A 13313-nucleotide genomic window follows, 5' to 3' on the forward strand; every position below is an offset into this window, starting at 1 on the left:
TACTAGCGCTTACTATTTTATGCAAGGTAAACGCAGAAATTTCAGGCAAGTCCGTTCGATTTTTTGCAATAGAAAAGGTTTCAGAAAACACAGCATGCCAAGATAATTTTCACCTTTGACTGCCTAATCCATCTGTGGGCAGAGAGGGCAGCAGTGGAAGTTACCGGGTGGCCATCTAAATTTAGCAACAAGTTTCTTTCCAAGCAAAGCATGTCTGCCCAAGCTATACACCAAGGAGGAGTGAGAGTGAGTATATTGGAGTTGCAGTATCACTATCACTTTCAGCCAAATTCGGTGGCGAGTAAACCTGTAGCCGTTTGGACAGGCAGGCCTCACCAAGCTCCTCCCGCCCTCACCAACCACCTCGCCTGGCTCTCCATTTTCACCTCACGAATTCACCACCACCTTCACACCAGACTCATTCCTCCCCCCCCCCCCTCCCCCCTCCCTCCTTCTACCGCTGCTGCTGCTGCATCTTGATCTCCCCCCCCCCCCTCTTCATTGCCCGTCTCTCTCTCTCTCTCTCTCTCCACACCTTGATCTTCATTCCCCATACACATTTTTCCTGATTCCCCCTCCTCTTGCATCCCCGAATCTTGTTCTTGGACCTTGGTGATGATCCTCTCATCTTCACCCACACCACATTAATGGCCATTTGGTAGGCAGCCAGCCCTCGTCAATCCTTCCTCATCCTCCTTAGCTCTTCCACCTCTCCCTTCCCTGCACCTTGAGCTTCAGCTCTCCTCCACATTGACCTGCACCGTCTATTGATTCTTACCACATCTTGATCTGGGAGCTTCGTTTGCTGTGATCTGAGAGGTTCGGAGTCTTTGGGCGTCATGGGGACGGGGGTGGTGGCGGTGGCGGCGCCGGAGCGCGCCAAGCAGCGGCGGGGTGGGCACCTGTGGAAGAAGGCGCTGCTCCACTTCTCGCTCTGCTTCGTCATGGGCTTCTTCACCGGCTTCGCGCCCTCCTCCTCCTCGTCCTGGAAGGCCGGCACCCAGCAGCTGCAGCACCGGGCGGGGGACCAGCTCGCCGCCTCCCGCGTCGCCGTCAACACGCGCATCAACCTAGTGCCGTCGCCGGACACGGCTGCTGAGGTGGGAGCCGGCGGCGGTGGGGCGATGGTGGACGTGGGCGACGACGACGAGGTCGCCGGTCCGCGGCGGCTGCTGATAGTGGTCACGACGACGCGGTCGGGCGCCGGGGAGCGGCGGCGGCGGAGGGCCGAGCTGCTGCGGCTGGCGCAAACGCTGCGGCTAGTGCGCCCGCCGGTGGTGTGGGTGGTGGTGGAGCCGGCCGCGGACGCGCCCGCCACGGCGGAGGTGCTGCGGGGCACGGGGGTCATGTACAGGCACCTCGCTTTCAAGCCAGAGGAGAACTTCACCACCGCGGCAGTCGAGGCACACGCGCAGCGGAACGCCGCGCTCGCGCACGTCGAGAAGCACCGCCTCGCCGGCGTCGTCCACTTCGCCGACGCCTCCGGAGTCTACGACACGAGCTTCTTCGACGAGATCCGCCAGATCGAGTGAGTACACGCCATTCCCTCCCAACTCAGCTTGATTGGTTCTTCGTCTTATTGAAATCCTTTTACTAGTATGTTGCAAATTAGAATGTCCCAATCTGCTAGCAAGCTTCTTGATTGTTTTGTTCTTGTTGATTTCTAAGCTCAAAGGTTGGAGCTTTACTGGTTCCCCCCTCCAATTTGAGCTGTAATTGATTTCAATTTCTTGCATGCACGTTGTTCTTGACTTCTTTCAGGGTGTTATTTGAATCTGAATAAGAATGCTTCAAATTTCAATTCTTGGCCATAAATTTAAGACATGCCACCGACTAGGACTAGGGTTCCTCATAACTAATCACTGCTTCTTAAATTAGTACTAAAAAACTACTCATCTAATAAATAAAGGTTTTAGTCGCCGTGTAGTTCGGTGGCGGAATAATCGAAGGCAGAAGCTGTCATTAGTAGGGGAATAAGGTCGTGTCTTGTATGCTCATGTCATGGACACTTAAAATCCTTAGATTTTCTTCCCATAACTCTGCTCTGATGCGAGGAGTCAATTATTGGATCTAACTTATCTCCTTTTTTAGTCCCTTTCGCCCCAACAAACCATGCTTCTTTTGCAGATTTAATCTTATTTTTCAGAACGGCTCTTTGCTTCGTACGCCGGTTGTATGGCCAGGATCCATATCCTCTGCCTTTGCAAGGGCAAGGAGGCTGTTCGGTTTTTGGCCCCAACAGATTAAACTAAAATTTAGTTATAGGTTAAATTAGGATGGTGCTAAATTTTAGTTATTAAAATAACTTTGTTTAAGTACAAGCTAAAATTTAATCGGCCAAAAATTTTGATGGACAATTTGGTTATCCGAGATTTACTCAGAAACGCTATAAAAAATTTTGACTGACTAATTTTTTTGGAGATATACTAATTTTTAACCTTAAACTAAATAAATATCAAAATTTTAAAACACGACTAAAATTTAGTTTGACTCATTTATCCGCTAACCAAACAGTCCTAAATACCATGCCTTTACCCCGATGGCAGAAGTTGGATCGGAAGCCAACGGGTAATATTTACCGCTACAGTAATCATACGGTACAATCGTCACGGTGCTCCATAAAAAGTGTCCGTACTACAGTGTTTTAACGTCAGGATAATGCACCTTTTCTCACAAAACACTGTACACTCTGCCTTTACCCTTGCAAAGGCTGGGGATATGGATCCGTATGGCCGCGTATAGCACTGCTCTTTGCTTTTGCTCACCCCAACGAATAAATGTGTTCATGCCGACCACTCCATTTAGTTTAATTAAGACTTTAATTAAGGGAGGCTCATGAGCAAAGCAAACCTATAAAAAACAGCACCAGTAATTATTTAATGTGGTAGTGGCAGCTCTAGCTGTTTGCTCACTTACAGATGGGCCCGTAACAGTGTCAGTGGCACCTAACAAAATGCGTAGTAAATGAAGATGTTACATGATACTTGAATTGATTGTCCGAACGTTGGTACTCCTACAATAATGTTGCGAAATACTGGAAGAAATTAGCTAGAAAAGATTTCAGGTAGAAAATTGTAGTAACCGTTATGCCATGACAATTGAACTCCAATGGAGAAGGCCCCATCAATACCGTTAGTTGCTTCCTCCGACCCCATGAATGGCCATCTGATATACACCACAAAAAGTTGCCTACCATTTTGGTGCAAAATTTCTACAATGGTGTCCACCTGTGATTTAGATCTGCTGCAGACAATCTTAAGATCCGCGCATGGGGAATTGGTGTTTGAATTGTTTCAGAGCAAATGAAATTTTTATTTTTTTTCCCCCAACACTTGCTCTTGGACATTGCTTATTTGGCCAGACTACTTGCATAATCATACATTTTCATTATAGCGTTGTTGCTCCGATATAGTGTTCTTTCATCTATCTGTAGCCAGAGGATGCAACTCCTAGCATCTTAAGATTGTCTGCTTTTGAGCCTTCAATTGTCAAAAATACCATCTTTCTACATTTTTTTTCCTCTCAAGCCAGTGAGAAAGGCCTAGGTCCTAATATTTGACCTCCCCGTTAACCTTTGCTTATCCAGCCGAACACTAATAACGGATGCTCTTATAACATGGTGAGATGTTAATGGATATAAAGCAATCTTACTAAACATCAGTACCAAACTTTTGCGTTCAACTTGAACACACATAACGCTGAAACATTTGGATTACCTTTCGCATTCACTTTTCCGATAGTAACACTCCAACATTGATGAGTACTTGTGTTCATAGAGAAAGGGAATCACGGCTACTCGTGCCATGTGAGAGCACAGTGGTAATGTTCCCTGGAAGAACAATCTTTTTTGCTGAGGGGAACATGATGGGATAAAAGCAGTCCTCTTTTTCTCAAGCAAGGTTTACCTGCATCTCGTCACCACACATACTGTTTTTCTAGCTTGTTTTCTCCTTTTATTTTTATTTTGCAGTTCTCGTAATGTGTGCACGTCTGCACTTGTGGGCCCTGATGCTTTTGTGGGCTTTTCAGCAGAATACAATAGCATCACGCTCCATTGTTCCTGCCTTGTCGCCCAAATGACCTAGCGTGCCTGTCCCAGAACTTACCAGTTACCAGAAACAAAGGAGTGCAAGTGCACAATACAATGACATTACACGAAGTGTACTAAGTGGGTGGGGTTTTGACTATGCTAAACATCATTTTAGTATGTGCCAACTTGGAATTAGCGTTGAGTTCTCTTAATCCTACAAGGATAAAATTTGTGCACAGATTGCCTATGTGTCGAAAGAAGTTCACATGTCCAAGTTGAGTTTTATTGTTCCTAGTAGTGTTTGACAGCATTTGGAAACATGTGTGCTCTGCTCACTAAAGTTTGCATTTTTTTGTCAACGATTGCATCATATCATAGTTTATTTGATCTAGATTTGTCAAGGCCTTTCAAACTTTGGAATTGGTAATGGATCAATTTAAGCATCTGCATGTGCGGGCAAGTGGAGGGTGTAGTCTATCTCCGCATACGGGGAGACAGTTGCATGCAATAACTGAGTTACCTTATGTTGTGTTTCTGCTGTCCTGCGCCTATGCCTAGCGTCCAGTGATGGAGATGAGTGGAAACAAAGTATAGTATAGCTTTTATGATGATATAAACAAGGCAGCATATGGAAAATGTGTCAATGGAGCTATCCTCCTCCTGTAATATCTTACTTTGAGTTGAGAGAAACAGAAATCTCTATTTTTCAAATTAAACTCAATTGCCTCGTGCATGCTTATTGTCGGTGGAGTCTAATTCTTGTCAAGATTTGGTGGATGATATTGATACAACACAGGCACAGCTAACTTTTGCATTACTTGTTTGCTGGAATTATTGCTTAGTGCTTATTGAATTGCATTTTGGATGTTCTTTCTAACGTTTCAAATGCGCAGGGCGTTTGGCACATGGCCTGTGGCAACAATGTTGGCAGGCGAGAAGAAAGTGATAGTGGAGGGTCCACTGTGCAGCGCCTCAAAGGTTGTTGGTTGGTTCTCTAGGGACTTCAATGATGGGACTACCCGTGCAGTAACATATAACACGGAAGCTGACTTGAATCCTGCTGGTGCTGCTGGAACACGAGCCCACACAATCGATGTATCAGGGTTCGCATTCAACAGTTCTATTTTGTGGGATCCTGAGCGGTGGGGACGACCAACGTCATTACCGGATACTTCACAGGTTAGTCTACCCTCATTTTCTGAATGTTAGTAACCAATTAACTTTGGTTTTTGTCATGACACAAAGAGCTAAGGAAGCCATGATCTCTGATTGACTCAGTGAAGAGACAGAGTCTGAGATTACAATAGTTTCATGCTGTCCATTTCTTGATCTTATCATATCCTAATTGCAAACTTCCTCAAATAGAGGACCCATAAGGACCATAAGAAGTGTGGAGTTCATGTCTAGCTTAAAGGAGATTCAGAGCCTTGTTACTTTATTGTTTACATAAGAAGTGTTCAGTCATTGACATTAGCAATTTGAAATATCATAAGAAATAGTGCAAATTGTTTCGTACTCTATGGATTCTTTTCCTTTTGATATTTCAAAATTAAGTCATCCGTTTTTTTATGCAAGTGGTTGCAACATAACTGGATACTGACTATGTCAATGGCTTAAGCCAATCACTGGAAGTCAACCACGAGCACATACTGTTCATTCCATACAAGATTAAGATTTTCACACAATATAAATCATCTGTATTCATCCAGAGGTTACCATAGTACAACACAGTTATTAAGACTGATATTCATTTTTAATAGAATGGAGTAGTTTTTAGCAAGTATCCAGTGCATGTTAGGGATTCTTCTCCTCTCTTCTCAGATCTTATCTGATTTTATTGGACTGGCCTTGTTACATAATTATCAAGTTAGTTTCCTGCATTGATTGGACTACCTTAATGTTACACTTATCAATTCCCCTTTCAATGGAACATGGCAGGGAACAGATAGCACCCCCATCACTCTCATCCACCTTTTCTTATTGAAATGAGATAATCACGCATTTTTATCCCTCACCAAACTCCTCACTCTCCAGTTGGTCCAACCTACAAGCTTGTTGCATCAGAATGGTCCTAATTTCTAGCCACCTCAATGCAATGAGCAATCCCTTACAAACTGATACGTGCAAGGAACATGTCGACACAGCACTTGTGAGCTTCAGTCTGAACTACGAGCTGATGCTGATGGCATTTTACTTCTCTTCCACTTTGTCATGTGCCATAAGCTAACAACAATTCATTGATGGAGACTCTGGAAAATAGTGTTTGCTTAGCAATCCTACACCCACCTACCCATGTTACTATCGTATCAGACTCCTGAATTGCTACTCCGAACTGACAACGATAAGGTTGTCTTGATGCGATTGCAGGATTCCATCAAGTTTGTGCAAGAAGTGGTATTGGAAGACCGAACAAAGCTGAAGGGGATTCCCTCCGATTGCTCCCAAATCATGGTGTGGCAGTACAGTGTGCCCAGCTCCATTCCTCTTCAAACTTCCACTCCAAAAACTCACAATAGAAGGTAGAGAGAGAAAGGAGAAGAGGCATTGCAGAAAGGGGAAAGTGGTGTGGAGTTGATGTAAATGTGGCGATAACAAAAGGAAAGGAAGAAGGTTGCTTACTAAGTTTCTCCCCCTTTCTTTCTCTCATTTTTGTTCTTTCTTTTTTCAAGTTTGGGGGCCATGAATTATCCGCGGAAAATCTCCCCCCAGGCAATAGTATTTATTCAGATTTATTTGTAATTCTTTAACTTGGTCATCTTCTTGTTGTGAGGCGCTGTTGCCACGCGAAAAATTCCCCTTGTGGATTGCAATAATATGATGTGTAGAAACACGGGGGAAATGGCAATGACATATGAGGAAGAGTGTGTCTGGCAAAATTGTTTAGAAATAGCTTTATATCTCCATGTGGAATTGTAAGAACTTCAAACATGCAGTTTCCCTGCGTTTATCCTTGTTGGAAAAAAAACATGTTTATCAAACAGTTTATTGAACATGATTGATCAGTGAAACAGGTATGGGCCCTTATTTTTTACCGGTGTCTCCAAATTGCACGGATTTCATAGGAGTCCAAGGGGTGCAGGACGGAGGAATTGAACCCTTGTCGGCTCGACTTCACCATGGAGGCTTGCCACCCCGCTAAGTGTCTGCAACAGGTATGTGCCTTTGAGTGTAAGTGTGGAGAAACTGAACTGTGAGCTGTGCATCCATTGGATAAACTCTGTGTAAGATGTGAGCGTATGAATCCTTGTCTGTTTGAACTCTACCTGATGCAGCCATGCCTTGTGGAGTTTTATGGAGAAGAGACAGAGGGATTCAATCAGTAAAACCGATTCTGAACTTTGGGAATTAGGATGAAATTCCCTCTGCTGGGATGTGAGATCGCCAAGGCTGCATCTGACAGTACAGTACAGCACACAAGAAATAAATAAGAGATTTTGAGTCGTACAGCGACAGAGGAGTACGCCGTACGTGTTGTGTACAGGCTTTACATACACTGAAGGCCACAGAAAGATTCGTGTGTCGGTAGGCGGGCGATCCCTGCAGACGAGACTGCCTGAGGTCATGCAAATTTTGCATGACAGGAATAGTTATTGAGAGAGCAATGGGGCTACGGGCCGACTTGGTTTCTCGGCCAGTCTGATTCTATTGGGCCTGGGGTATCTTCCTAACACTTTATAGGCCCAACTGGATCCTCTAAAAAGAAAGGAACTGGAAAAAGTTGAGACCCTCTCCCTCTCAAAAACGACGACGACGACAGTCGCGAGTGAGCCTGCATCTTGAGGCTGCCTTGAGGGCGAACGAAACATTAACACCACTCGCTCACGGCTCGTGATCGATAGGAGATCCAGGCCTCCATGTATTACAACTTTTATTAGGCTTTATAAACACAGCAAGGGTCATACAGATTGGCAATCGTCGGGGAGCTTTTCAATATCTAGCCGATATTGGATGGGCCGAGTTCGTGCGTGAATGCTCATTGATACGTGCATCTCCACCTCCTGCTTTTGTTTTGTTGAAATGGGGGGGTAACGATTAGGATAGAAGATATGTTGTGCCTTTCGTCTCCAGCGAGAGAGAGAGAGGGGCAAAGGCAAAGGCAAAGGCAAAGGCAAAGGGAGCTAGCTAGGTCGTCACCCTTAAGCAACCACTTGTGCATCCTTTTAACAAAACGAGAAAACGGCTTCCTACCTACAAGTAATAATACACCACGAGCGACACTCTCTGATGCTCGATCGGTCGGTCCGGGTAATGATCAAAACTTATTTTTTTCTTTCTGTTACATCAATTCTGCGGATGTGTTTACTCGTCTGTATGAGTTTTTTTACCTTTAGCTTATATCTTAGACGAGTAGAAGTAGGTTAAGCGGATGCAGTGACTTTGAAAAGAGTTTACATGAGTGAACGTGTTTGGCTGCCTGTATGGACGGATGCAGTGACCTTGCATATGAGACTAATGAGTGGGTCCGACGCAGTACTATAGCAGATACAATGTATCTATCGGGTCAGGCTCCATAGAGAAGCTCAATTCGAACGTATTCATTGGGCCATGTTTCAACCGTATAATTGTATCCGCGAATACAGGGAGGAACATTATATATATACAACAAAAACGACCTTCTTCACGGGAATATACGCATAGGTAGAGCTAGGATGCCCCTGATGCATGCAACTTAACACACCCTATATGTATCTTGAAAAAACGCCTTTGCAGAAATGAGGATTTCTTCGTGTAGTAACTGGCATGTGGACTCGATCTTGCGGAACTAAGGTAGTGTTTGGTTAGCACACTGTAATTGTAAATGGTAACGGTATCGCAATACACTGGAAATGAGAAGCGAATGAGTGAAAACTAGATTTGTTTGGTTTGTCAATGTAACGGTATGGGTAGGGATGTCAACGGTTACAAAAACCGCGGGTAGGGGCTACACAAACCCATACCCGCAAGCTAATTCCTAAACTCATGTCCATATATATTACTTACCACGGGTAAGAAATGAAATACACGCCTATCGTCTGTGGGTACGTCCGTGTGCCCGCCAATGATATAAGAGGTCCCTCATATTCCGGTGAAAGAAGGTTCGCTGCAAGCTCGTGTGTCTCCAGCGGGCTTCGGATATTGTGTCTCCGGTAATAATCATGTTTAGGGAATATAGAAGCATATATTCAAAGGTGTACTGGTTACATATTGTGCTCGAAAAAACTAGAGTAGCAAGAAATCGAGGGCAAGGAATAAGATGAAAATAAAACAACGGAGAAGTATTTTGGCACACATGTTGGACTATACAAGTATTTGGTTACACATGTCAGGTGCTTGGAGTAGGTACACGGGTAAAGCAGGCACGGGTAAGCTTTTTCTATGCCCGTGTATGTGTGTCTGTTGGGTTTAGATACAAACTCGTACCCAAACACATGGGAAAATAATGCAACCTAAACCCGCGGGTATGCAAGTAATCTGTACCCTTGCCATCCCTAGGTATGATAATGTAACGATGAGGAAGCCACCAGTGAACAGAGGCGAATCTCGGCTAGTGGAAGGTGACAGCGACATCAGTGCATAGTGGGGATCCTGTTTTGCTTGTTCCCGATGGCATGCACAGAGCCAAAGCTCGGGGCTGCGACGACGGTGGAGTGTAATGTCCTAGAAGTTAAAAAGTGTTTTTTAGGGTTGTAGTTTTGTTTACCAGTTTTTCAGTGAATCATGGAAAGTAAAAATATCTTGATAAAATATTTAAAATAGGAAGAAATACAGTTTAGGCTGGCTTTAGGGGCCAGCCGACCCCTTTTTTCCACTTAGACCTAACCTGGGCCCAGGCCGTCACCCCACTTTGAGCCTAAGGCCCAACTCGACCTTTTTTTCCCTAGGGTTGGATGTGTCTTCCTCCCTCCCCCACTTGGCCGCCACCTATGGTACAGTAGCCAGGCTATAGTACTCCGTTCTACCGTACCAAACATGAAGAGAGAATGAGAGGGGGGATAAGGAAGGAGGAAGAAAGAAGAAGAGGGAAGAAGTGATTTTTCGCATGGATGACCTAGGTAATAAATTCATGGCTTTCTCCCCTATTTTGGATGCGTTTTAGTGCATAGCACGTTGTTAGGGGATGGTCTAATTAGGGGAAATCGTCGATTTGTATGTAATCGGTGTTCTACATGCAATTTGATCGGGCAGTGCTGCTATTTTGATGGTTTAGGCAATAAAGACGATTTTTCTTGCAGAACCGATTAATAGGAGAGTTGTAGATGACTCATAGACCTAATTTCTGTATTTTTTTTAGAGTTTTGGGTCTAGTGGATTGGGTGAAATAGTCTGTTGTGTAGTAGAGTTGGATTCAGAATTCAGTTTCTATATGTGGCTAGATTCAGTTGCTTTAATGATTTTTATGAATTTTCACATAATAACAAAAGTTGTAGATAATGTTGTAATATATCTGCTGGTAAAATTTTATAATTGTTTGAGCAATGTACTATTAATGGTGATATGTAGAAGTGTGCTAGTTAGAACTCAGAGGCAGATTATGTGATATGTTTTTCATTGCAATTTACGTCCTTTTAACAACATAATAAAATTGTGGTATCCTCATGATATTGTAGGTCTTATTCTGTAGTTTCCAGAAATGTATGTGTTTGCTATCATAGCTTATGTATATTAAAATATATAAAAAGACAAATAGTACTTTTATTGTTAAGTGAATAAGGTGTTTGCTTTTTTGTTTGTTTTACGGGTTGCCAGGCATAGGGCTGCATTCCTTGTTGTTTGTATGTTCTTTTAGTGTGTAGTGGTGCTGGTTTATGAGTGCTTGAGCAGGTGGTTCTGAGCTAAGGCGTGTATAGCTTGTCTTCGTCTTTAGTAGAGGTGAAAGGACAATGATATCGCCTAGAGGGGAAATAAATTGATGTGTTGGGGGATGATCTCTGACAATAAATCTAGGATGTACCAAACGACGGCCATGTTGATTGGCGTTTCTTGTGGTTGGATCAAAAGAACGTTAGAACACGGAGGATTATCCAGGTTCATGCTTGCTATGCGATAATAGCTCTATGTCATGTGTATTTTCTTATGGATTTGATAAACTTATTCTAAAATACCTTTCTTAGTCTCCCCTTCCACCTTTATATAGTAGGGGAAAAGGAGAACGTATAAACAAACAGGGACAAACCCTGTAGCTGGTCTATTCCTAACGGTAGCAGACATACTCCTAGCTCATCATGATGGGGGTAGGCATGCCCGACTTGCTCTGGTTGTCCTGTAGGTCTTGTCCTGTCTGCCTAACGTTGTCACGCTCGTCGGCGAGGCCATCCTGTAGCATTAAATGCTACGGGATAGGTCACTCCATCTCCACATCTGCCCATGACCTTGCTCGCCGAAAGGAGGTAACCAGGGAAGGAAAACACTTGAGTGGATAATATTAAATATGATTTGACTGGTTATGTGGGTATCTACTCTACGACTAGCAGAGGCTGGTCGTAGGGTTTTATCCTTGACCAGGGGGTTGTCGACAGACCCATGTCCTGGTCGCAAGGTGAGACTATGGTCTTGAGGACATCTATCTACCGACTGGCATTCGGCAGTGTGGAGCCTGCCTGGCAGAGCACCCCCTTACCTATTACATCGATAGTAGCCCCTAAGCTCTCCTGTGGATGCAGTGGACTGAGTGGTTCACCGTAGTGGTCTGTAGTAACTACACGTCTTGTGGTTGTGCTCATGTCCAGTCGTGCCACATGGGCCCTAGGTGAGCGCATGTTCGCCTATGAAGTGGTCGTCAATGCAGCCTGCTTTCGTGGTTGACTCAGGAAAATGCATCTCGATAGGAGGATAAACGCCCGGAGAGAGAGAGAGAGAGAGAGAGAGAGAGAGAGAGAGAGAGAGAGAGAGAGAGAACATGGGAGGGGGCTACGAGATGCCGTCGAACCTGAGGCACTTTCATTTCCACAAGCGTGGCCTTTCGAATTTCGAGAGGAGTGGACCCCGCAACAGTTGAGGCACTTCGACAACCCTTTAAATTGGAGTGCCGAGGCCCCTCCCATACCTTTCTATCGTCTCACTTCCTCGATCGTGTCTCCCTCTGCCTTCGAGCTTCCACGCCCAGAGCCCTACATCTCCACTCCCATTCTCACCACCAAAGCATCCTCCTCTGGCATTCGATGGTGCGCACCGGCACCGAGCCTGCCTTCCTCAGATCTAAATGCGATATAGCGAGGCTAAAGCAGATGCATGATGCCGGCCAGCTCACCTGCCGCCTATTTTCTGGGTACCGCTTCAGGGAGAGCGTGCCTACTCCTCGCTAGGGGGAGATTGTGATGTTCGCCTCCTTCTTCTTGTACGGTCTCTATATTTGGTCTGCTGTTGTTGCTTCTGTTGTGATCAGCTGAGTGAGAGAGAGGGGGTGAGCAGAGAATGCTATTGTTGTTGCTTCTGTTGTGATCAGCCGAGTGAGAGAGAGGGGGTGAGCAGAGAAAGAGAGTAGCAGCAGGGATACCGGTCGATTTGTAAAGGGATCTGGTTTCTACTGCACCGGTATCTGATCCTCTCTGTTAACTGATAACAGAGTAAGCAAATCAAACACATGTAAGGGTATAGCTTACCCTTGGTAATTGAATTATGTTACAAAACATCTAACCAAACGCTACATAAGTAAGATGTCTCCAAAGCAAGGAATGAGAATGGGCGGCGCATGCTCTCTTCAAGCTTGATATCGTAGTTTATGATATCACAATTTTTTTTTGTGAGGTTTTATGAGAAAATATGTAAACTTTAGGAATCACGAGCGGTGGGACCCACTTGCAAGTGACGCGCAATCATGCGTGGAAGCACTGTATGCGTGGAGGACTATATATGCGAGTCTGGCATACTATAATCTCAGAGCAGATTAAAGAAGAACGCGCTCGTTAGGCTGTCGCTTTGCAACTCGTGACATTTTTAATATCTGACGGGAAACACAATGAATGAGACTCTCAATTACTATATTAGTATACATCTATGCATCATTAGTGTTCTTTTGACCATGATTGCTAGTGCTTGACTTGTAATGTGTGTCAGATTATTCAAAAGTTCATTTCGTACTACTTGTATTCTTAATATAACAAGTCAAACATCAGAGTTGCAATCTTTATTTGCGAGGAAGCAGAGTTGCTCTCTGTGCACATGCATCAAGTTCTTGTCTAATTTCAGACATCTTGCAGTCGTATAGTAGAAGTATAAAACTTTAACTACATCTTGTAATCGTATACTGACGAATGCATAGTTTCAACATCTTCTATTTTGTGTTTATCTGTAATACTCCAGGCTC

At 44.4% G+C, this 13313-nt stretch overlaps 1 protein-coding gene across 2 annotated transcripts; it reads left to right on the forward strand.

Annotated features, from left to right (window-relative positions):
* Nucleotides 1–472: 472 nt before the first annotated feature.
* On the forward strand, nt 473–6906 carry LOC133885106 (probable beta-1,4-xylosyltransferase GT43A). Of its 2 annotated transcripts, none has more exons than XM_062324747.1 (3): nt 473–1528; nt 4924–5209; nt 5969–6388. In XM_062324747.1, exons 1-3 carry the CDS (start codon nt 840–842, stop codon nt 6017–6019), a joined length of 1026 nt encoding a protein of 341 aa, XP_062180731.1. In that variant the 5' UTR covers nt 473–839; the 3' UTR covers nt 6020–6388. The 2 variants fall into 2 exon arrangements, with proteins under 2 accessions (XP_062180731.1, XP_062180730.1); XM_062324746.1 differs by lacking the exon at nt 5969–6388 and adding an exon at nt 6398–6906 and having other exon boundaries at nt 474–1528.
* Nucleotides 6907–13313: the final 6407 nt, after the last annotated feature.

This window comes from Phragmites australis, chromosome 11 (genome assembly GCF_958298935.1).
Source record: "Phragmites australis chromosome 11, lpPhrAust1.1, whole genome shotgun sequence".
Lineage (NCBI taxonomy): Eukaryota > Viridiplantae > Streptophyta > Magnoliopsida > Poales > Poaceae > Phragmites > Phragmites australis.

Excerpts from the sequence above, each read along its gene's own strand:
- LOC133885106 (XM_062324746.1), top strand. The coding sequence starts at position 840 with ATGGGGACGGGGGTGGTGGCGGTGGCGGCGCCGGAGCGCGCCAAGCAG. Across the intron at positions 1,529-4,923 it reads GACGAGATCCGCCAGATCGA|GGCGTTTGGCACATGGCCTG; the intron begins GTGAGTACACGC and ends TCAAATGCGCAG. Across the intron at positions 5,210-6,397 it reads CATTACCGGATACTTCACAG|GATTCCATCAAGTTTGTGCA; the intron begins GTTAGTCTACCC and ends ATGCGATTGCAG.